This window comes from Pongo abelii, chromosome 21 (genome assembly GCF_028885655.2).
Source record: "Pongo abelii isolate AG06213 chromosome 21, NHGRI_mPonAbe1-v2.0_pri, whole genome shotgun sequence".
Lineage (NCBI taxonomy): Eukaryota > Metazoa > Chordata > Mammalia > Primates > Hominidae > Pongo > Pongo abelii.
The window spans coordinates 37347245-37369682 of NC_072006.2; the positions used below are offsets into that span (position 1 = coordinate 37347245).

At 44.9% G+C, this 22438-nt stretch overlaps 1 protein-coding gene across 1 annotated transcript; it reads left to right on the forward strand.

The window, feature by feature from the left end:
- Positions 1-4226: 4226 nt before the first annotated feature.
- LOC100461093 (putative BPIFA4P protein) lies at positions 4227-21070 on the forward strand. The gene is made up of 9 exons (XM_003779333.3): positions 4227-4262; positions 8805-8918; positions 9926-10073; positions 12140-12244; positions 13132-13281; positions 15748-15829; positions 16446-16509; positions 18336-18415; positions 20647-21070. The coding sequence occupies exons 2-8, from the start codon at positions 8819-8821 to the stop codon at positions 18374-18376; spliced, it is 690 nt and encodes a 229-aa protein (XP_003779381.3). The 5' UTR covers positions 4227-4262; positions 8805-8818; the 3' UTR covers positions 18377-18415; positions 20647-21070.
- Positions 21071-22438: the final 1368 nt, after the last annotated feature.

Sequence of the window (22438 nt, forward strand, 5' to 3'; positions counted from 1 at the left end):
TAGAGATAGGGTTTCACCATGTTGTCCAGGATGGCCTCAATCTCATGACCTCGTGATCCACCTGCCTTGACCTCCCAAAGTGCTGGGATTACAGGTGTAAGCCACCGCGCCTGGCCTGTATTTGTCTTTTTACTACATGGATGAACTCTGTCATATGAGTAAGTACTGTACTAATCCATTTTAAAGGAGCCTTATTTTGGAAATATTTCAAACTGGTGCAAATGGAAAAGGCTTTTTTCTTTTACAGCTAAAGACAAGATGTCATGCTATACAGGTACAATTTGATCTCTGTTAATAAAAACCAATGTAGATATAGACATTTTGCCATTTGAAGTAGCTGTGTCCCAACCTGTTGCCATTGATTTTTTGGAAATGGCTTTAGAAATGTCCAAGTTGGGCTGGATGCAGTGGCTCATTCCTGTAATCCCAGCACTTTGGGGGGCCAAGGCGGGCAGATCACTTGAAGCTAGGAGTTCGAGACCAGCCTGGCCAACATGGTGAAACCCGGTCTCTACTAAAAATACAAAAACTAGCCGGGCGTGGTGGCACATGCCTGTAATCCCAGCTACTTGGGAGGCTGAGGCAGGAGGATCACTTGAACCCGGGAGGCAGAGGTTGCAGTGAACTGAGATCACGCCACTGCACTCCAGCCTGGGTGAGAGTGAGACTGCGCCTCAAAAAAAAAAAAAGAAAAAGAAAAAAGAAAAAAAAAGAAATTTCCAAGATGTCCTTGAATTGTCTAACCATGGACATTGGCAGTTCTCCCTTCTATCATGTAGAATACTTCGACTTAATATTCTTCCAGATACAGAGGGATACTTGCTTGTTTTTCAAAGTGTTTATTTACTGCTGCTACTGTTTGATTACAACGTATTAAATTTTAAAACCTGTGGGAGTGGCGAGGTGGGGAAGAAATCCTGTAGTGGACCTCATACACGTTTATCTCATTGAATTCGGATTTTTTCTGAGTGATCCAGTGAATGAGTCTTTGGATAGGTGTGGCAACTCAGGGTCAGAGTGGTGAAGTGACTTGCCTGAGGCCACATGGCTGGTCAGAGGCAAAATTGCATTTAATCTGAAGTTCATCTCCTCCATAACTTTCCCCACTAGCCAAACGTGAAGGATGTGAATTTTCCTTGCTGGTTATAATTTGTGGCAATCCCACCTCCCACAGAAAATACACAAGGAGGTGCTCAAAATTTGGGGCTTCTTTCGGGCAGTAACTAACTCGGGCCGGTGCCAAGACTTAGTCTATGCTGTCCCAGCCACCTAGGACACCTTTCCTTCTCCCTCACCTGCTGGTTAAATCCTCCTCAACCTTCCAGACTCACGGCTCAGGAGTCACCGCCGAGCTAAGTGGGGACTTCTCCTTAATGTTTCCAAAAATGAGACACTGTATTTCTCGACTTTCAGGTCTAACCAAGCTACCTTGTCACCAGCGTCCAATGCAGAGAGAACACTCAAAAGTCATCAGCTTTCAATAATGTGGCTTCCACTTTTCTCATTCACCCCTCTGCCCATCTGCCTGAGGGCAGGTGCTTCACTCTTCAACAGCTCTAGTGCCTAGCAAAGGTGCAAGCAAATAACCCATGATGAATGAGTGAATGAATGAGCAAATAAATGAATGAAACTCTTCTTGACTGTACACAGACACCATCTCTGGAGCAGCTGAATGGGTGAGTAAGCAGGAAAATTCTAGCAAACCAGGATTAGGGGGTATAGGAGACCTGCATTATTTTCTGTTAACCAGAGACAGATAATGGAGGACAAAATTGATGGACTATGGGCCAAACGCATAGCTCCTAGGTGCATGACTCCAGGCTGTGGAGGGGGTAGGGCCAAGATCACCAGGACCCACTGAAGACTGATGTGGCCAATGTGGGGTGGGGGGGGGTTCCCCTCTGTGAGCCTTCCTGGGACCAGCTCTGGCTTCTTTTTCACCAAGCCCAGAACGTAAAAGTGGGGATGTGGTGAGGGCTTCCTGGGGGTGGTGATGTCCCATGAAGGAGGCTTTGGGGAAGAGGAGGATGCTTTGGGAGGGAGAGGGACATCTACCATAAGGGGATATGTGGGAAGAATCAAGGCAAAACCTAAGTGGACATGAGGTTATCCAGAGAGTAAAGCACTCAACTCTAGTGCAGGCTCTTTTGAAGCCTTTGTTCAGTTAGATCAATGCTGCCCATTCATATGGATCTTTCCAATGTTTGCCTGATTTATATAGGATAACATTTCAGGATCCAAATTGTCAACTCTATGCCTTGGAACATTTTGTTACCCCAGGAACACATCATGAAATATTTACCAAACTGGATCTTTCTGTTTACACTACAATGATAGCGTGTACATATTTCACTACATCTTTGCCAGCAGATGGAAACCTTTATTGTAAATATTTCCTCTGTGAATGGGAGTAGAATAAATTTCATAACACTGGAAAAGCCAAAGTTCTCAAATTAGGGGAGTTAATTGTTATACCAACTGGACAGACTGTTTTCTGAGCATTCTTAAAAATGGAAAAATAGCTGTAGTTTCCAGCTGGGCGGAAATACAGATCTAAGAATTTGCTTAGCTGAAATCACAATGATGCAAAAAAGTGGAACTGAGAAAAAACTGAAAAGGGATGCCAAAATTTGACAGAAGTTTATTTGTTAGACATGACTCTTATTTCTGTGTTAGCGCATGCAAGAAAAAAAATGCATTTTCAAAAAAAATATATAGGAAGGTTGTTGAGTATCTAGCTGAGCCAAGCCTGTGCTGAGCAATTCAGAGGTGACCTAAGCAGTGCCTCTCCAACCTCAGCATGCAAGGAATATGTTCCTGCTACACCTGTTGCAGGGGCTGGAGGGACTGAGAGGGGAAGAGGGCTAGACTTGTTCCCACCATCAAGAAAGTACAGCCTCTTCCTGCTGCAATAACAAAATATCTTAGACTGAGTAATTTATAAATAATAGAAGTTTACGTCTCACAGTTCTGGAGGCTGGAAGTCCAAGATCAAAGTGCCAGCAGACTTGGTGTCTGGTAAAGGCTTTCTCTCCGCTTCCAAGATGACACCTTCTCACTGCAATCACAAGAGAGAAAGGATGGAAGGGCAAAAAGGGACAAATGCTGTGTCCTCATATGGCAGAAGAGAAGTGGAGGGGCCAGGCAGCTATCTGAGGCCACCTTTATAAGGACACTGTCCTATTCATGAGTACAGAACCCTTATGACTTAATTGATTCCCAACAGGCCCCACCTCTTAATACCACTACTTTGGGGTTTAAGTTCCAACATATGAATTTTGGAGGGACACATGCATTCAAACCATGCGCTTGTTTTAAGACATCTTTGCAATTAAGGCTTTAGTGAGGTCCTAACCTTTCAAATGGTTGAGCACATCTGTTCTGAAGTCTTCAAGGAACAAACATCTTCAGTGAGATAGAGAACAGTTACCCCTACCCTGCAAGGAAACCACAGCTCTGCTTTAAATGGAGGAAATTGTGATGTAGTGTGAAGGTTACAAGCTTTCGTAGAAGGTAGAACTAGATTCAAATCCTGATTCTATTATACACTAGTTCTAGGACCTTGGGCAAGATTTGTCTTCTCTTGAGTCTTAGTTTCCTCATCTGTAAAACCAGGCGAATTAGTTCTTAGATGATGAGGATGCATTTGTGAAAATTGCCTGTCAATATGAGCTACTATTATTATAGATGGAGAGACAGAGACCATGAAAGGGCTTGGGAGCTGTCCAGCATCAAACAGCAAGAAATGGGCAGCGCCATGCTAGAACTCAAGGGTCTGGGACCACAGACCAGTAAACTGAAGCTAGGACACCCTCTGCCTCCCCACTCACAGAATACCGAGTGACTTCCTTCCTCGGAGTCACCAGGCCCATCTCGCTTATTGTACAGATGAGAAAAGCATCTCAGAGCGGAGCAGGGATGTGAATGTGACTCCTGCACACCATCTTCCCACTTGCAGCCCCCCTCGGTGCTCTCCACACTCTCTGCACCTCTCCATTTGATGGCATTTGTGATGTACAGATTCAAATATGTTGTTGACATTCCCCCGGGCCTTCCAGGCAGGAATGTTTGCTTTGGAGGTATTGGATAGATGTGGTAAAATCAAGGGCTTTCCATCAGCTTCCTAGCTGTCCATCACCCAGTGCCACGTCTCCCCCAGCAATGGGATCACTTGCCATTTATATAGTCTGCCCCCCTACAGAGTCATCGGGAATCAACCTACAGAAGCCACAGTGTCTCAACAGCACACCAGAGAAATCCAGGTAAGCACAAGGCAATGGCACTCTCCAACCTGCCTCTTCATCAGATGCTGAACCAGACTAAAGCTTTTGATACATGTTACCAGTTATTACCAATTGTGTTTGGTTCTAGCACAGAACATGAAAAATCGTGGCTTCAATCATGATGAGAAGCCCAGAGTTAGGCTGGCAGAGCCTGCTATCTCCTTCCTTGGCTACCCCTAGGATGTGGCTTTCATCAGATAACTGCTGGGCTCCAGTCGTCATGTCTTATATGTAATCGGGAAAAAGCAGGAGAGGAAAACAAAAGCATGCAATTTGCAGCTGGGTCAGCCACTCTAGAGAAGTTTTTAAGAAGCCCCAACCTACAATTTCCATTTAAAACTCATTGATCATGCCTGGTTGCAAAGAAGGTTGGGAAAGATAATTTCTTTGTTAAGCACATCTCTTCCCTCAAAAATAAAAGGATTCTGTAAATAAAAAGGGAAGAATGGGCATGTGCCCTCAGCTCTCCAAGCTTCCGTTTCCTGCTCTGTAAAGGAAGCATGTCAATAACTGTCTCATAGGATTGGGATGTTGTAAGGAATTGGGGCACTCCTCCAACACCCAGCAGGAAAGATGCTCCCTGGCCACCCTCCCCTCCTTCAGACTGTCTGTGAGTCTTCCAAGGGTACTCACTGTCAGAACCAGGGAGGGATAAAAAGGAACTTTAATTTGCAAGTCCAAAATTAACTTCTATTTAGTGGCACTAGGCTAAACAATTTTCAAAATGCTTCCTGAATTCTCCTAGTAACCTTTTTGAGTGAGATGCAGATTAAAGTATAAAAAACTAAAAGACAGGAGAGCCAGGTGCTAGCCACTAACTACAACTGGACTTAGGAAAACTTAACCCTGATCGGAGCCTCAGTGTCCCATCTGTAAAATGGGTATTGGGCCAGGTGCGGTGTCTCATGCCTGTAATCCCAGCACTTTGGGAGGCCGAGGTGGGAGGATCACGAAGTCAGCAGTTTGAGATCAGCCTGGCCAATATGGTGAAACCTGTCTCTACTAAAAATACAAAAAGTAGCTGGGCATGATGGCAAGCACCTGTAGTCCCAGCTACTAGGGAAGTTGAGGCAGAAGAATCGCTTGAACCCGGGGGGTGGAGGTTGCAGTGAACTGAGATCGTGCCACTGACTCCAGCCTGGGTGACAGAGCAAGACTCCATCTCAAAAAAAAAAAAAATGGGTGTTGGGTGGGTAGGAATGAGTCCAAATGACTCCTTTGTTTCCCCCCATCTCCTTTAGCTTCATAGAGAACCTCTCAGAGTGACCCTGAAGCTGACTCTACTTACCTGGTATCCCACGGGTACTGCCCCAAGATGCTGAAGATCTCGGGCCTCCTTATCCTCTGTTGGTTTCTTGCCCTGTTGTCTGCTCAATATTTGAATATTTAACTTGCCTGTGGGTTTATTATATTGTATATTTTAATTTCTTGGCCTTTAGTCCCTTGGTCATTTTTTAAGCATGCACGCCTTGTAAATTTTTATCGGATGCTGAATATGGTGATGAAATGACATTATCTTTTTTCCAGAAACAAAGATGGCAGAAAGATAGAGCAGAAATGGATCATGACCCTACCTAGGCTTAGCTTTGTGTTTTATTAAGTAGAACTATTTTGGTCTTGTTCTTACGTTTAGAGGGAGACTATTTCTAAGGTGTGGCCCTTTCTCCTAGAGCACAGTGCTTTATGTCTTCACTGAGAGCTTAAGATGTGTACCAAGGTTCCTCCCATCAAAGAGGCCCCACCTCCAACCAGCGCTTCCTTCCCCAGCATCACACAGTGGATGTGCTGATGTCTCTGTTCAGCTTTTTAACTTTCAGCTGCTGTTTTCTGCCACATGCCTGAGGATCCCACACTGCAAGGGTGCAGCTTAAAAAGCTGAGATTTCAAGGCTCCTTCCCTGGGGAACTTCCTCTTTGGGATTTTGCCCCTCAAGTCCCAGCCACTCTGGTAGCCCCGAATTCCAACTTCTGTCTCCTCATCCCTGTAAGATTAGCTCTTTTTGCTTGGACCCTGGTTGACATGTTGGAAAATGACCTCAGGCAAAAGCTGGGGTGAATATGGAGCCCGCCTTGAATGATGCCTCTTTCTCAAGAATCACAGGGTTTCAAATTGTGCCCATGTAGTTGCTCATGGATGTCCTCCTTTGTTTTTACAGATTTCCATCTCTTATAGTTGACTTTAATTGGGAGTGTTAGTCTGATGCAAGATACTCTGTTGTGATCAAAACCAGAACTCTGCAGATGGAACTTGAACTTAGATTTCATAGGGACTGTGCAACCCCTCATTTGGGGTTCAGGGATAGGGTGAGAAGGATGAACACAGAGAATGCTTCAATACTTATAAAAACAGGCTGGGCACGGTGGCTCACGCCTGTAATCCCGGTACTTTGGGAGGCTGACGCGGGCAGATTACCTGAGTTTAGGAGATCATGACCAGCCTGGGCAACACGGTGAAACCCTGTCTCTACTAAAATAAAATAAAAAAAAAAATTAGCCGGGTGTGGTGGCTTGCACAGAGGTTGCAGTGAGCTGAGGTTGCAGTGAGCTGAGATTGCGCCACTGCACTCCAGCCTCGGTGACAGAGCGAAACTCCATCTCAAAAACAAAACAAAACAAGACACCACACACACACACACACACAAACACACAAAACAAACAAACAAAACACACAAACAAACAAAAAGAACTTCAGGGTTGGTTATTCCTAGAAAATGCTTCACGGGTTATAATGTGGCAGGTAAACGCAGAAAAACACCTAAGGATATTCCTGCCGGTGCCATCTGGGGTAAAAACATGAAAATAGCCCAAAAGAGGAGACATTCCATGAACATCAGTCAATACGTACCTTAGAAAATTCTGCAGACAAGGAGGTAGACAGTCCTGATGTGCTGTCACCTGAATAAATGCTTCTGTAGAAGCATGACAGGCCAATCCTTGTTCTCATCATGTTACATGAATGCACACCTATGGAAAGAAAAACTTCCGAAAAAAGATACAACAGAAGTTATCTCTGTGAACTGATTTTTATTTACTTTTTTCTCTTTGTACATACCTTTATTTTCTAATTTTTCTACTTGCCTAAAAACAGATCACCCAAATTAAAATGTTAAACCAGGCCAGGTGCTGTGGCTCACGCCTATAATCCTAGCACTTTGGGAGGCCAAGTCGGATGGATCACCTGACGTCAGGAGTTCGAAACCAGCCTGGCCAACATGGTGAAACCCCATCTCTACCAAAAATATGAAAAAATTAGCTGAGCGTGGTGGCGGGTGCCTGTGATCCCAGCTACTTGGGAGGCTGAGGCAGGAGAATTGCTTGATCCCAAGAGGAGGAGATTGCAGTGAGCCAAGATCACACCATATCGCACTCCAGCCTGGGCAACAGAGTGAAGCTCTGTCTCAAAAAAAATAAATAAAAATAAATAAAATAAAATGCTAAACCAAATGGGTTACGAATTTACATGAGAATAGTGACCAGGGACTGGGCTGAGAGTCTCCTTGGAATCTGTCAAGTGTCTAAGGAGAGAATCGGTCCCTACCAGCCTCTACCTGTTAGTCTCAGGTCCCAATGGGACCATTTGCACTGGCATTTGGTTGAAGTCCCAGGAAGCCACACAAACACCTTCATGCACCTCCTTTCTAGGAGGTGTGGAGGATGTGTCAAGATCTCGAGGGCCACTCCTAGCCCAGGGAGTGTGCCATTCAAGCGGGCACAGTAAATGGGCCTGCAGTGTCCACATACTCCAGCCCTGGTCCCTCAGCCTGGGCCCTTCTTGTCTGTGCTGAGGAGCCTACTCTCTCCCACCAGTTCAGGGAGGTAAGCCCTTGAAAATGTCAAGTGAAAATCATGATCATAATGATGCATCAGTACAGTGGTGACCATTTGTGAAGCACTTACAATGTGCAAGGTACTGTGCTAAGTGCTTACGACAAGAGCAAGAGGAAGGTATGAGTTTGGATCCTCTGCATTTTCCATATGAGGAAAGCCTAAGGTATCCAGCAAGTAGGTGGCAGAGCTGGGATTCCATCCCAGGTCTGTCTGTCTCTGAAGCCAGGGCATATCACCACCACCATTTTGCTGTAAAATGAAGATAGTGTGTCCTGCATAACATCGTGTGGTGAAGCAACTTGAGCTAAATCCCACAATCCCACAGCTGCTAACAGGTGGGGGTCTTCAGAGACCATTGTCATAAGTCTAACATTATGCAGCCTCTCGCAGCAGCCATGAGCAGCCCTGCTGGGGAAGGCAGTGTCCCTGCGGGAAAAACTATATGTCCTGCTTTTGGGTGTAAATACAGGTTGTGTGGCCTTGGGCAAGTGACTTCATCTCTTGGACCCTCCCTTTCTTGCTCTAAACTATGAGGAAAAGCAGGTCCCTCCCTGAGCCTCAGTAGACCCATCTGTAAAATGGACATAGGTGAATGGGTCCATATGAGTTCTGTGGCCACTTCAGATCTAAGCTCTGGGAAGACCCTCTGAGAAAGTGTCCTTGCAAATGACCTCTTTGCCCTGATCCTCCACAGGGACCTGAGCCAAGATGCTGAATGTCTCTCGCCTCTTTGTTCTCCTCTGTGGGCTGCTTGCCTCATCCTCTGCACAGGAGGTCCTGGCTGGAGTTTCTTCCCAGCTCCTTAATGGTGAGACTGTCCTGCTTTGGGGCATGCAGAACCCTGAGCCAATGCCAGTTAAGTTCTCATTAGCAAAGTGCCTGGGACACAATTAACACTATTAATTGTTAGCCGTCCTGACTGCAACATCGTTTAATCCTCATTTTCCGAGCACTCCCTCTTTCCTGTCTCTTTGCTGTGCTTTATCTATCAAGACCCACCATCAAAGGAACCAGCTCTACATGGACTGGTCCCTGTCCCAGCCTTTGTACCTGCTGTTTCCTCTGCCTGGAACACTCTTCCCCTGCCTGTCAACATAGCTGCCTCCCTTCCTTCAGGTCTCTGCTCAAATGCCACATTTGCAGAAAGCCCTTCCTTGACCTCCTGCGTAAATGAATCCCTCACCCTGCCTTTTATTTTTTCGTCATAGGATGGACTGATATTCAGCGGCATGGTCATCGTGGTTAAAACATTGAAATTTTGGGGTATACTATTTGTGAAATATTTCCTGCTTAGAGACTCTCTAGGTGCCCGCCATTGCCCCAACCATCCCAGCTTCACCCCCAGAACTCTAGCTTCCCCATGAACGAAACAACTGTGGAGTTAACACCTGGCACAGCCCGGGGAGCCCAGGACCTGGATCCAGAGCTATGGCCAGTGCCCCTGTTGAGCTCACTGCTTGCTAAATACTTTGAAACCAACCCCTTCACAGCACTTGTTTGCACCGGAATCCTGCCTGTTCTTTTATTCTCCACTTTTTCATCTGTCTCTCCTTAGTCCCGTAAGAATGCCAGCTCCATCAGGGTGGTGCCCAGGGTGGTGAACAGACTGGGTGCATGGCCCGGGTGCATAGTAGGCCCCTGTGAATATTTGCTGGATGATTATGTCTAGAACTTGGCCCAGAGTCCAGCAAGCCAGAAATAGCTGAACTACAAGTCAGAGCCACATAGGGGACATGCTCGGAGGTCAAGGTTGTATCTGAGGATCTTCAGCATCTAAATGTCTACTTGGGTTTGGGGGTGGGGCATTCTTTACAGATTTGACTCAAGGACTCCTCAGGTCAGACTTTCTTCCCAGCCTGCAGACAATTGGCCTCCAGAAATCATTGAGTAGTGCCTTCGATGGTGTATCAGGCCTCCTGGACATCTTTGGGCCTCCACTCACCAATGAGATCGACACTGTTAGGTGAGTGGTCTCTGATCACCAACCACCCCCAGTCCAGGCTGTCCTGGTTTGTTGGATTGCTAGAGTTCTCCCCACATTTCCTGACCTTGCAGAGGCCCTTCCCTTGCAAAGAACCTTTCCAACTCTGATGGCCTGAGATCCCCTGGTTGGGAGAAACTCCCACGGTGGGAGGCTAGGGGAGGGGCTAAAGACACAGAAGTTCAGTCCCCTTGTCTGGGAAGAGGATGGCTGCTCACCAGCTGTGACAGCATCACCAATCTCCCCCTTTCTCTGAGCCTCAACATCTGCCCTGTTCAATGGGGAATAATAGCTTCTACCCTCAAGGGGCTGTCGTGAACATTAAGTGAAATAGTATGTGTAAAATGTTTGCACATCTTCCTCTCCTCAGTAAGCATCCAATCACAGGTAATAAACAACAACAACAAGAATGTGGTAATCCTAACACTAGGTGATGCTGGGCTTTAGGGTTAGACTGGCCACCAGAATATAGAAGACCTGGGTCCCTTGTCTCACAAGCATCCTAAACTCAACATGTCCAAAACTCAACTGCTGACTCCCACCTTCATCCCTGCCCCAACCTATGCCTCCCTCTGCCCAGCCCATCTTACCTAATGGCAACTCCATCCATCCAGTTGCTCTGGCCAAAAATCATGATGTCCTCCCTGGCTCCTCTGTCTCCTTTGTACCTGCCTCCAGCCTGTTGCCAAACCCTCCCTGTCACTTCTGCCTTTAAATCATACCCAGGCATCTCACCACTTTTTTTTTCCACCTCTGATGGTCTGAGCCACCATCATCACCTCACTTGACTTACAGCCCCAGGTTATCCCGCTTCCACCCACCAGCACTCATCTCCTCCATTCTGTTCTGCCAGTATCCAGAAAAATCTTTCTAAGAAGTGGAGCCGACCCTGTAACTCCCTTGTCCCAACCCTCCAATGTCTTCTCTTTGCCCTCAGAACCAAGCCCAAAGATCTTACCACTGGCGCTCAAGGCTCCCCGCAATCTGGCCCTGGCTACCTCGCTCACCTCTTCTACTAGTCTCGCCTCACTCTCTGCCTGCTAGCCACATGAAACCTGTTGCTCTTCCTCAAACACACCAGCCACATTTCAGCCTCAGGGATTTTGCGCTTGCTCTGTCTTCTTTATTTTTACTATTAATATTGTTTTGAGATAGGGTCTCACTCTGTCTCCCAGGCTGGAGTTCAGTGAGTGGTGTGACCACAGCTCACCGCAGCCTCAACCCTGGGCTCAAGCCATCCTCCTGCCTTAGCCTTCCGAATAGCTGGGACCACAGACACATGCCACCATGCCCAGCTAATTTTTTGTTTGGCTGGTTGATTTTTTGTTTTGCTTTGTTTTGTTTTCGAGACAAGGTCTCGCTCTGTCACCCAGGCTGGAGTGCAATGGCACAATCACGGCTCACCGCAGCCTTGACTTCTAGGCTTAATTGATCCTCCTGCCTTGGCCTCCCAAAGTGCTGGGATTACAGGCGTGAGCCACTGCATCCAGCCTTGCTCTGTCTTAAGCCTGTCCTTTCCTTCTCCTGGCTATCGCATGACTCATTCTCACTTCATTCATGACTCTGCCCAAACGTCACCTCCTATGATAAAACTTCCCTGACTACCCTGTCTGAAATTCCACTCTTCCCAATATCACCTTCCATCTTCCTGATCCTGTAGGGCCTTTTTTTTTCACCGTGCCTATCACTTTCTATATGTATTTATTTACTGGATTTATTCTCCTATACACACATACCTGCTCCAGCATCTGCTGTATATGGCTTTCAGTCTTATTCACTCATTGATTCCAGCCTGCTTGGTGCTGGGCAAAGTGCTGAATGTGATTATTCTGAGCTACATTAAGGTAAGAGCTTCTTTTTGCTCAGGGATATATTCCCTGTACTTATAACACATAGTAGCTTTGCAATAAACTACCTGGTTAATGAATGAGTAACCATCTTTGCATATATTCAGCTTCTTTTCTGCAAGGGACCTGCCATTGCACAAAGTGAGGTCCACCTGCAGCAGGAGCCACAGCCTCCCTGTGTTGTGCTATTTCTTCACCCAGGATACAGGTGAAAAATCCTCAACTCCTCCAAGTCTCCATTGAGAGCACCCCTCAAAGAAAGGAGGCCACTGTACGAGTACCATTCACGTCTGAGTTGATTGTGCAGTAAGTCACAGCTATAGGTCTCACAGGCTCCATCGGCTTTTGCACAGGAGTCAGGGGATGTGGGCAGAGCCCTAACCAAAGGGCTCAGCAACAGACTCTCTGTGTGGTTAGAGCAAAACATCCACCCTCTCTGGGCCTGAGTCACCCGGTGTGTAGAATGAGAGGCCTGCAGAATACTTGAGTGCTCCAAGCTTGGGGCCTCTCTGGGGAAAGCAGAAGAGTTGAGCAGATTTCCTCTCCCTGCCTCATCCAGACAGCCCCCACCTTCATTTATTTGGACTTCATTAGTCTACTTAGTTCTGATTGAATGTAACCGAAGACAAGAACACAGAATCACCTCTGGACCCAATTCCGTGGCACTATTGCCTAGAGATCACCCCAGGGGCTGCATCTGACCCACTGATATATTTTGTCTGGTTTGCATGGTGCATCTGCAGAGGCCAGGCATTCTCCAGTTCACCACAGCCTTTACCGCTCCCTGTGAAACTAATTGCCCATCTACTTCATTCATTTCCATTTCAAGCCTGGCCATCAAGGCAATGGAGTTTGAGACCTCTAGAAAAGGACTTTCCAAGGTCAGATGCAGTTTCCCAGTTTTGATAAGATGTCATACTTAGAATCAACATTTTCCTTCTTAACTGTCCCCAGAGCCAGAGGTAGCAAGTATTAGTTAGACTCCCTGAGTGCAGAACCCTCTGACTTAGCCACTGGCTGGATGCGTGACTTGGAGAAGCCATTCCCATTCTCCAGAACTGAATGGCCTCTTTTGAAAAATGAGAAAATGACCTTAACAGGGTGGTTTTGAATAACCCTAGTTCTAGAAACAAATGAGGATGTGCTAAGCTCTGAGCTTCTCTCCCACTTGCCTTACCTCTTCCCTCCTACAGGCTCCTGACCATGAAGCCCTTCACAGCTAATATCCAGTCAGATATAAAAGTCCAGATTCGTTTGGAGAAGAATGTAGGTGGCAGATATGAACTTGCCTTTGGGAACTGCAGGCTCTTGCCTGAGGCAATTTGGATCCAAACTGGAGTCCAGTGAGTTCTCAATCTGTCTTTCTCTGTGTCCAGCTGGTTATGATGACGTCCCCAGTGAGGTTTCACCTGAAAGATGTCATCAGAAAAACAATACCCTACAAAATTAGGCTTTTGTGTGTATGGTGATGTGTGTATAATAAATAGGACTTTCTGTGTCTTTAAAATTTTGTTTTTTACAAGAGTAATAATTCTATCGACACGAAAAGAGACTTACCAAATAGTACTAAGCAAAAAAAAAAGAAAGATTGCTTGGCCATTTGTTGATAGGTTATTTCTAAACTTTTTGGGCCTAACCAGGTGGCTCATGCCTATAATCTCAGTACTTTGGGAGGCCAAGGCAGGTGGATAGCTTGAGCCCAGGAGTTCAAGACCAGCCTGGGCAACATGGCAAAACCCTGTCTATACAAAAAATACAAAAATTAGCCAGGTGTGGTGGCGGGCGCCTATAGTCTCAGCTACTAGGGAGGCTGAGGTGGGAGGATCACTTGAGCCCAGGAGATTGAGGCTGCAGTGAGCCATAAGCATGCCACTGCACTCCAGCTGGGGCAACAAGCAAGACCCTGTCTCAAAAAAATTAAATTAATTAAAAAGATAAACCTTTTTCTAACATAAATAACCCAGAACATTTTGATACAGGAAACTTTTCCAAAATAGAATTATTTTCTTATTGTAGATTTTTAAGATTATTCCAAAAGTATACACAGTTCTACAACTTCTAAGTTTTAAGGCACTGCCAAACCACTCACCAAATGCCTTACCAATGGAACTGAACCAAGTGGCATGTCTGTAGCTGACACTGGGCAGTTTTGTCCCATATACAATCAATCCCAATTATTCTCTTTTTCACAACATTTATTCTTTTATACATACATACCTTCCCCAAGCATCTGCGATAGATGGCTCTCAGTCTTACTCACTCATTTATTTCAGCCTGCTTGGTGCTGGGAAAAGTGCTGAATATGATTATTCTGAGGTACGTTAAGACAAGATCTTCTTTTCACTAGGAGGAAAATCCCACAAATGCTATTATTTTCATTACTTTTACTACCAGTAGAAAAGGATTTCACCATTTCTTAGTCTCTGGTATTTCCTCTTCAGAGAAACTGTCTTCAGAGGTTTTGCCCTTTTATTAACTAGACTTTTAGTGTTTACTTCTAAATTTATAATCTCTTTTTAAAAATCTTCTTTTTAAATATTTTTTTTGAAACGGGATTTCACTCAGTTGCCCAAGCTGAAGTGCAATGGTGGTGCAATCTCGGCTCACTGCAAGCTCCGCCTCCCCAACTCAGGGATTCCTCCCATCTAGGCCTCCTGAATAGCTGAGATTACAAGCGCAGGCCACCATGCCCAGCTAATTTTTGTGTTTTTTGTAGAGACAGAGTTTCACCACGTCTCCCAGGCTGGTCTCAAACTCCTGCACCCAACTGATCTACCTGCCTCAGCCTCTCAAAGTGCTGGGATTATAGGCATGAACCACCACACCTAGCCCTTTTTAAAGTTTTTTTTTTTTTTAATTAAGGCTGATATCCACATTTAGCTGAATCCAGTGGTCATCACCAGTCCATTTTCTATCCTGTCTTCTTCTTATTTTGATTCATCTCAGTTGCTCACTGTTTCAGGAAAGATCTGGGTGTGGAATGCTTTCTGCACCCTTGCACACCTGGTCCTGTCCTCCTGACATGCTCAAACATAAGTGAGAACCAGACCAGATTCACAGCCCAACTCCCCTTCTGAAAACTCTGCAAATACCTCTCTCTCCCGTGATATACTAAAGAAAACATGTCCCTCTTTTGTGAGGAATTTGAGACCTCAGGCTGGAAGCAGTAGATCATAGCTGATTTCTATGCAAACTCTTTAAGAAATAAAGACATAAACCCTTTGACTGAGAATAAAACAGATTTACCCTCACCTGTTAAGGGTTAAGGACTGAGTCAGGAACACAGAACACAAGGACACCTTTATGCTATTTCCTGCTTCTTTCTCCTTTCTCCCAATTAAAGAACGATGTTACACTGTTCCTTCCATGAAAGCATTGGCCCTCTGGCAGAGGAGATAAGTTCTACTGTAGTATCAGGTAATCAGAGAAATGGGAAAGTGAGAAGGAAGGAGAGAACTCAGAATTGGCTAGGATGGTCAAGAAGAGCTTTCTGGAGGAAACCAGTTGGCTGGGCCTAACAAAGTGATAGAATTTGAAGAAGGCATCTCCAGAGGGAGATGCAAAATAGTCACAGAAAAGATAATGGTGAGTAACAATGATAAGGGCAAGGTGATTTAAATTGGAAGATTAATTTTAAAGAACCCTAGAGTGTGGATTGGAGCGGTAGGACACAGCTGGGTGATGGAATGCCATGAAAACAAGGAGTAGACTTGAAGAAGTTCACGGGCATTGAGCAAAGAAGTGATGGGGATAAAGGAGAGTCTGAGAGAAGTTAATCTGTTCTGCATATTTTCTGCCTTTTCATTTAGACTCGCCCCAGCAGCAAAATTTGTTGTGGCAAACATAGAGAGAAACCTGAAAAACATAGTAGCCCATGATCTGGGACAAAAAGTAAGTATGCAAACCCAGATTACTTCCATTTTTGAGCTGAGACTCAGAGCATTGGGGGGTTGGATCTTCTTAATGAAGTGGGAAGAAATCTTCCAGGAAGGAAAGTTAGGGAGAGATGGAGTGGCATCTATTAAGTTCCCATTCTGCAATCAGGCACTGGTAAAGTATTTTACAGACATTATTTAATTATTCAGGTCAAAATCAGCATCCATGTGACCAGAAGTAAGTAGATAAATCTCCCCAAAACTCAGTTTCCTTATCTGTAAGATGGAGATAAGTAATCACAAAATTAACATTCACTAAGCACGCAAACACTGCGCTAAGTATCTGAAACGAATTTTCTTATCTCATCCTCCAAACAATCTCATACTCCAGGTAACAATATCATCTTCATTTTCCAGATTTAAGTTGCAGAGAAGTCCAATGACTTACTCAAGTCTTAGAGCTACCAAGTGGCCGAGCTGGCTTGTGACCCTAGGGCAGTCTGCCCCCAAAACCCATCTACTTGGTTGTCCCCAGAATAGGTTGGCTTAGGAGGACTTGCCTTGCTCACTCCCATTTAGGTGTTATTAGTGGAGCCCTCCTCCTGATTTTTGCCTATTTCCTTGTCTTTCAGGTGTGTTCTGTGATTAATAAATGGCTCTACAACCTGGACCAGCATGTGGTTAAAGAGTTGATTAGTAAGTGCTGGAGGTGGGAAGGGACAGAAACACTCCGGAAGAAAGCTCAGAACCCTCCCTCACCCTTTGTATTTCATTTCCCCTTACCTCACTCTGGCACTTCTCCTAGACCAAAAATCTCTTTCCTGCTGAAGTAGAATGGTCCCTAATAATAACAATCTTAATAATAAACTCAGCTGACATTTACTGAGGGAGCCCAGTGTGCCAACATGAAGCACTGTGCCTGCACTAGCAATTGAACGTGCACCTTTAGCTAAGGACATGCTGGTTTCAATTCTATTCTTGTCCCCAAAGCCTAGAGCAGCTGAGATGTGAATGGAAACTTCTCCAGGGGAGAAAATCTTCCCAAATCTCCCTTTGTCCTCCTCTAAAACTGTATGATGTTAAATGATGGGCAGAAAATTAGTCTGTTTTCAACCCAGACAAACACTGCCTCCTTTCAGTAGTCCCTACCTCAAACATCCAAAGTTTTCATATCTGCCAGAACTCAAAGCAAAAAATGCAAGATTGAATCTCAGCAGCTCAGGCTCCCAGCAGGACTCCAAACTTCCTCCACAAAAAAAAAAAAAAAAAAAGGCTGAATAGAAAGATATATGCCTTCACTCACTGAATATTCACTAGTCCTGCCGAGTGCTAGATGCCAGAGTTTCTAAAATTCCTTGAGTGGCTCTCCCAGCAAGCAATTTTCTGACCTCCGCTTATTCCATTGACTGGAAAGTCACTACTTTTTTTTTTTTTTTTTTTTTTTTGTGAGATAGAATCTCACTCTATTGCCCAGGCTGGAGTGCAGTGGTGCAATCTCAGCTCACTGCAACCTCTGCCTCCAGAGTTCAAGCGATTCTTCTGCCTCAGCCTCCCAAGTAGCTGGGATTACAGGCAGGCATCACCACCCCTGGCTAATTTTTGTGTTTTTAGTAGAGATGGGGTTTCATTGTGTTGGCCAGGCTGGCCTTGAACTCCTGACTTCAAGTGATCCACCCACCTCAGCCTCCTAAAGTGCTGGGATTACAGGTGTGAGCCATCACCAGTGAGCCCGGCCAGAACTTACTACTTATGAGGTAGGAAGCTTGAGGCAACTAATGTGGGTGAGCCTAAAAACTCCCAAAGCTTGTGTTTCCAGGCCCACTCAAATGAATGAATGGGACAGCTCAACCAACACCTTCGCTCTACTATGGGCCATCACTTCAGAGAGACGGCCAGGTGACTGGAGACTCCAGCTGCAGTAATGGCACCTTTCTCCACCGTCTCATTCCAGTTTAGGAGCTCTTAAGTGATTAGCTTGGGAGGAAGTTGTTGTTCCTAATCTGTAGATAAGGAAACCAAGATCCAAGAACTTTAAGCAATTTGTCCAAGATTACTTAGTAAAAAATAATAACAATAAAAGCTAAATGTATATTAAGTGCTTTACTATGTGCCAGGCTCTTTGCAGACTTTATATATGTTAATTTAATCAGTCCACACAATTCTGTGAACTAGGTATTATCACTATCTGCGTTTTAAAGATGAGGAAACAGAAACAAAGGAAGATCAAAATGTTTGCCCATATTTCCATGGAAGAAAATGTCAGAGCCAGAGTGAACCCACATCCTCCAGCTACAGAGCCCACGCTGGTAGTCATTGTAGTGCGTGGATAAAGAACTGTCAGTTAAGTCATCCAAGACAGCCAGTGGCAAATAAGAGCTTCCAGCCTCAGCCTTCTGTCTCCACACCTTGGGCTCATTTCTCATCCCCATTCTGCTCCCAGTGCTGCTCCAAGGGGGAAACTTCCCTGGCCTCTCTGATATTCCTCCACCTCCACTGTCTGAGGTATCTCTTTTGCATTCTAGATCTGGTCCTGCTGCAGGAAAAGTACCAAGTCACCATCTAAATGTCCCCAAAGTGAAGAAGCTATGTTTGTATCAATCCGGTAAGAAACCAGAGCATGTTTCCATTTCCTAGTGATGTCCTTTGGCCTTTAGGGTCATTATAAGTGTGTTAATCATTCATTTGTTAAATTTTAGTTAAGCCTCTACTATATGCTAGACTCTATTCCACATGTTAGGAATACAGCAGTGAACAAGATGGACAAGGAATCTGGTTTCCTGGAGCTTGTATTCTAGTTGGGAATACTAACAGTGAACAAGGAAATAAATACATAGTCAACTAAATTCCAGAGGATGGTGGATATTCAGAAGAAAACAAAGCAGGAGGATGTGGGCAAAAGTAACTGGGGTGGGGGCGAAGAGAGAGAGATCAAATTAATATAGTCAGACAGAGGCTCTTTGGGGAGCAGACATTTCGGCTGAGCCCCGAATGATAAGGCAGAAGGACTTGTGCCAAGGCCCAGGAAAAAAGTATCACAAGCAAGAGGATGAACATGTGCAAAGTCCCTGAGGCAGGAATGAATGAACTTGCCTTTTTGAAGTAAAGAAAGGAGGCCGACGTGGGCTGGAGTGTGTAGGGAGCTCAGTTGTAGGAGACATCTTTACAAGAGTAATATTTGGCAGAGAAAAGGAAGGGAGTTTCTATAAAAGGAGATGTCATTATTCATTCATTTATCATGTATATATTTGCAACTGTTCGGTGCTGAATACACTCTGCTCTGGTGTCACCATCTCAAGTCTCTCAAAAATGGCACATCCATCACTCTCTTCCCTGCTTTACTTTTCTTCATACCACTCATTATTATCTGACTTCCTACTATATTATTTGCATCTTTTCTCTCCGCCTCTTAAAAGAATGTAGACCTCATGAAGTCAGGGACTTCATCTATTCCCTGTTTTATCCCAAGTTCCAGGATTACAAAAATGAATCACACTTGGCCCCTGACCTCAAGAGCTCCCAGCCTAGCAAGAGATAAAACAAATAAATCAGCAATTTCATGTGCATTGAGGTGCTCAGTTGAGGTTCTATGGAAGTAGAGAGGCAAGACCCAGTAGCCAGGGGACTTCCAGGAGTCTTTGCAGAAAAGGCAAGATTTAAACTGGGTATTGAAAAATGATAAAGACTCACTTTGTGGGAAAAGACATTATAAGCAGAGGATACCACATGTGCAAGTACACAGAAGCAGGAAAAGGTCTGATGCTCTGGGCAATGGGGAGAAGCTCTGGGTGACTGCCCATAGGAATCATGAGGGACAGAGGTATCCTCCCCTAAGGAGTAAGGATAAGCATGTAATAAGCTATGCTGTACACATGCTTTGTGAGAACAAAGTCACATGAGATGAATCAGGCTGTAAGAAGGTACAGTCCATGACAGGGGACATAAAAAATTAAGTGCCCAACACCATAATGGAATCTACATTCTTGAGTTAATTAGCTTAGTTATGTAATACTCTAAATCAATGTTATCCAATAGAAATATAACAGGAGACACACAAGCAATTTTGAATTTTCTAGCAAGGCCATCTTTAAAAGGAAAAAGGAATAGATTATATTAACCTTACTAGTTTATATTTACCCACCATATCCAAAATATTATCATTTTAACATGGAATCAATATAAAAGTAATAAAATATTTTACATTCTATTTTTGCAGTAAGTCTTTGGTGTGATGTGTATTTTATACTTACAGCACATTTCGATGTGGACTAGCTGCATTTCAAATGCTGATATCCATGAGTGACTAGTGGCTACCATATTGGACAATGCAGCTCTCTCTAAGTAAATTGGCTGGCAGTTTCAAAACCTTGAAAACCCTAGGGCATCTCATGTATTCCTGCCAATATATCTAGGCTGCCACTTAGCACAGAAATCCCAAATCTGTGACCCCCCCCCCATATTATATTCGGCTCACAGACATGTTTGGTTTAGCCTATAAAGTGTTTTATACATGTGACTGAGTTGCCAATATTAAAAGTAAGAAATATGTCTTTTGATTAACTAGGTCACCTGGTGATATTTTGTATTATTGTGTTGTGAAGTAGGCCAAGGCGACGAGGAAGAGCCACCTTAATTGATGAGAGGAAGTCCAGGGAAACAATGAGAAAACGTTATCCAGAGAGAGGCAGTGGATGGGTGTCCCGACAGGAATAGACTGCAGCACCACGGACAGCAGTCATGCCAGTGCGGAGGGAGAGGGCAGAAGCGGGAAAGGCTGTCAGTTCTGACCGGAAGAACGGGTGTGAAATTTACTAATACCTGGATTATCTCACACAGAATCAGCTTCTGCATCCTAGTCTCCTTCCCGGAATGTCCTCCACACTCCAGGACACCACCTGCGTAGATCGTGTTGATTATTCAGCTGATGCCTGGAATTGCATGACCCACCCTGGACCAAAAGATCCCCTGCTTCTCCGGGTATGGAGGTTATTTCCCTGTAAATCCTGACCAGAACCCATGTGCTGATTCCCTGTAATCTTCCCACAATAAATTTTTAGCAGCTCTGAACTGCAAACTGTCCAGCTTCTACAGCGCCATGTGGATGGGGGCAACATAGCCAGAGATGGTGGTGGGTCTGGTCATGATAACGAAAGTCTGGAAAGCAGGGGAGGATACTTGGGTTGATTTATCCATTATCTCATAAATATCTGAACACTCTGGCATGATGTTTCCCAAAGGCTAATTAAAATTTTAAAAAGGTTTCCTGTCTTGTCTGGGATGTTTTCTGAACTAATTTTGTGACCTTGGGTGGCTCCATCCTCTTGGCCACAGTCTCCTCACTGTGCAGTGGGAATGTTGATCTCATCTTCCCAGCGCTCTCAGGCAGGAACAGCCTACAAATTTGTGATTTATGGGAGAAACCTTATCCTGGCCCTGGTAACTCCATTTTTCTTCCCTGTATCACCAAACTTCCCAAAACATATGCTGCTATTCACTGCTTCTCCTTCCTCACCTTCAATCCCTGCTCAGTTTTTTTTTTTTTAAGATGGAGTTTTGCTCTGTCATCCAGGCTGGAGTGCAGTAGTGTAATCTCGGATCACTGCAACCTCCGCCTTCTGGGTTCAAGAAATTCTCCTACCTCAGCCTCCTGAGTAGCTCAGACTACAGGCGTGTGCCACCACGCCCAGCAAATCTTCGTATTTTTAGTAAAGATGGGGTTTCACCATGTCGGCCAGGCTGGTCTTGAACTCCTGGACTCAAGTGATCCACCTGCCTCAGCCTCTCAAAATGCTGGGATTACAGACGTGAGCCACTGCAACGGGCCATCATTTTTTTTTTTTTAACAATATGGCTTCCTTCTTCAAAGTATTATTCTAATTTAATTCTCATGATAAACCTAAGAAGTAACTGTTGTTTTCTCTTGAATAGGTGAGAAAACTGAGGCTCAAAGAGGTGCAGTGATGTGTGCAAGCTGCACCTCTAATAATGAGAGAGTCAGGACTCAAACCTATGTCTGCCTTAGAATGAAAGTTTGGGTCCTCACTGGGCCTGTGGGCACACTGTTCGTGTCCATATTCATGTTCCTGACCCCGTCCCCACCACTCTCACCTTGTCTCACTTGCTCTGGTCACACTGGGTTTCTCGTGCTGCCTCCTCAGCTTGTTCCGACCTCAGGGCTGAACACTGGACTGGATTTTTAACTGTCCTGTTCACTGTTTGGCACATGGAGGGGCTCAGTGAAACCTGCCAACTCCCTGATAAATGCTCCCTCCTGGGAGCTGCCACACACTGCATAATAGCATGGAGAATGTTGCCCTCAGAGTCACACAATCCCTCTCCCAAAGACAGTTCCCCAATTCCCAGAGGATCCAGGTGAAGAAATTTAGTGCTGCAGCTATCTCCAGCAACCATGAGAATTTAGGATCAGCTAAAGCAAAATGAGCAAATATTGGGTGACACATATTTGAGAAAATTAATAAAACGGGGATTGGGATCCAAAAGCGGAAAATGGAAGAAGAGAGAAAGCAAGTTTGGTCCCTTTGAGAAAGGCAGCAGGAAGCAGAAGAGAAGCCAAGTTGCTTGAAGAATAAAATTAATGATCAAACAGGTTGAATGTGCATTTTTAAAA

Excerpts from the sequence above, each read along its gene's own strand:
- LOC100461093 (XM_003779333.3), top strand. The coding sequence starts at position 8,819 with ATGCTGAATGTCTCTCGCCTCTTTGTTCTCCTCTGTGGGCTGCTTGCC. Across the intron at positions 10,074-12,139 it reads AATGAGATCGACACTGTTAG|GATACAGGTGAAAAATCCTC; the intron begins GTGAGTGGTCTC and ends TTCTTCACCCAG. Across the intron at positions 16,510-18,335 it reads TGTGGTTAAAGAGTTGATTA|ATCTGGTCCTGCTGCAGGAA; the intron begins GTAAGTGCTGGA and ends TTTGCATTCTAG.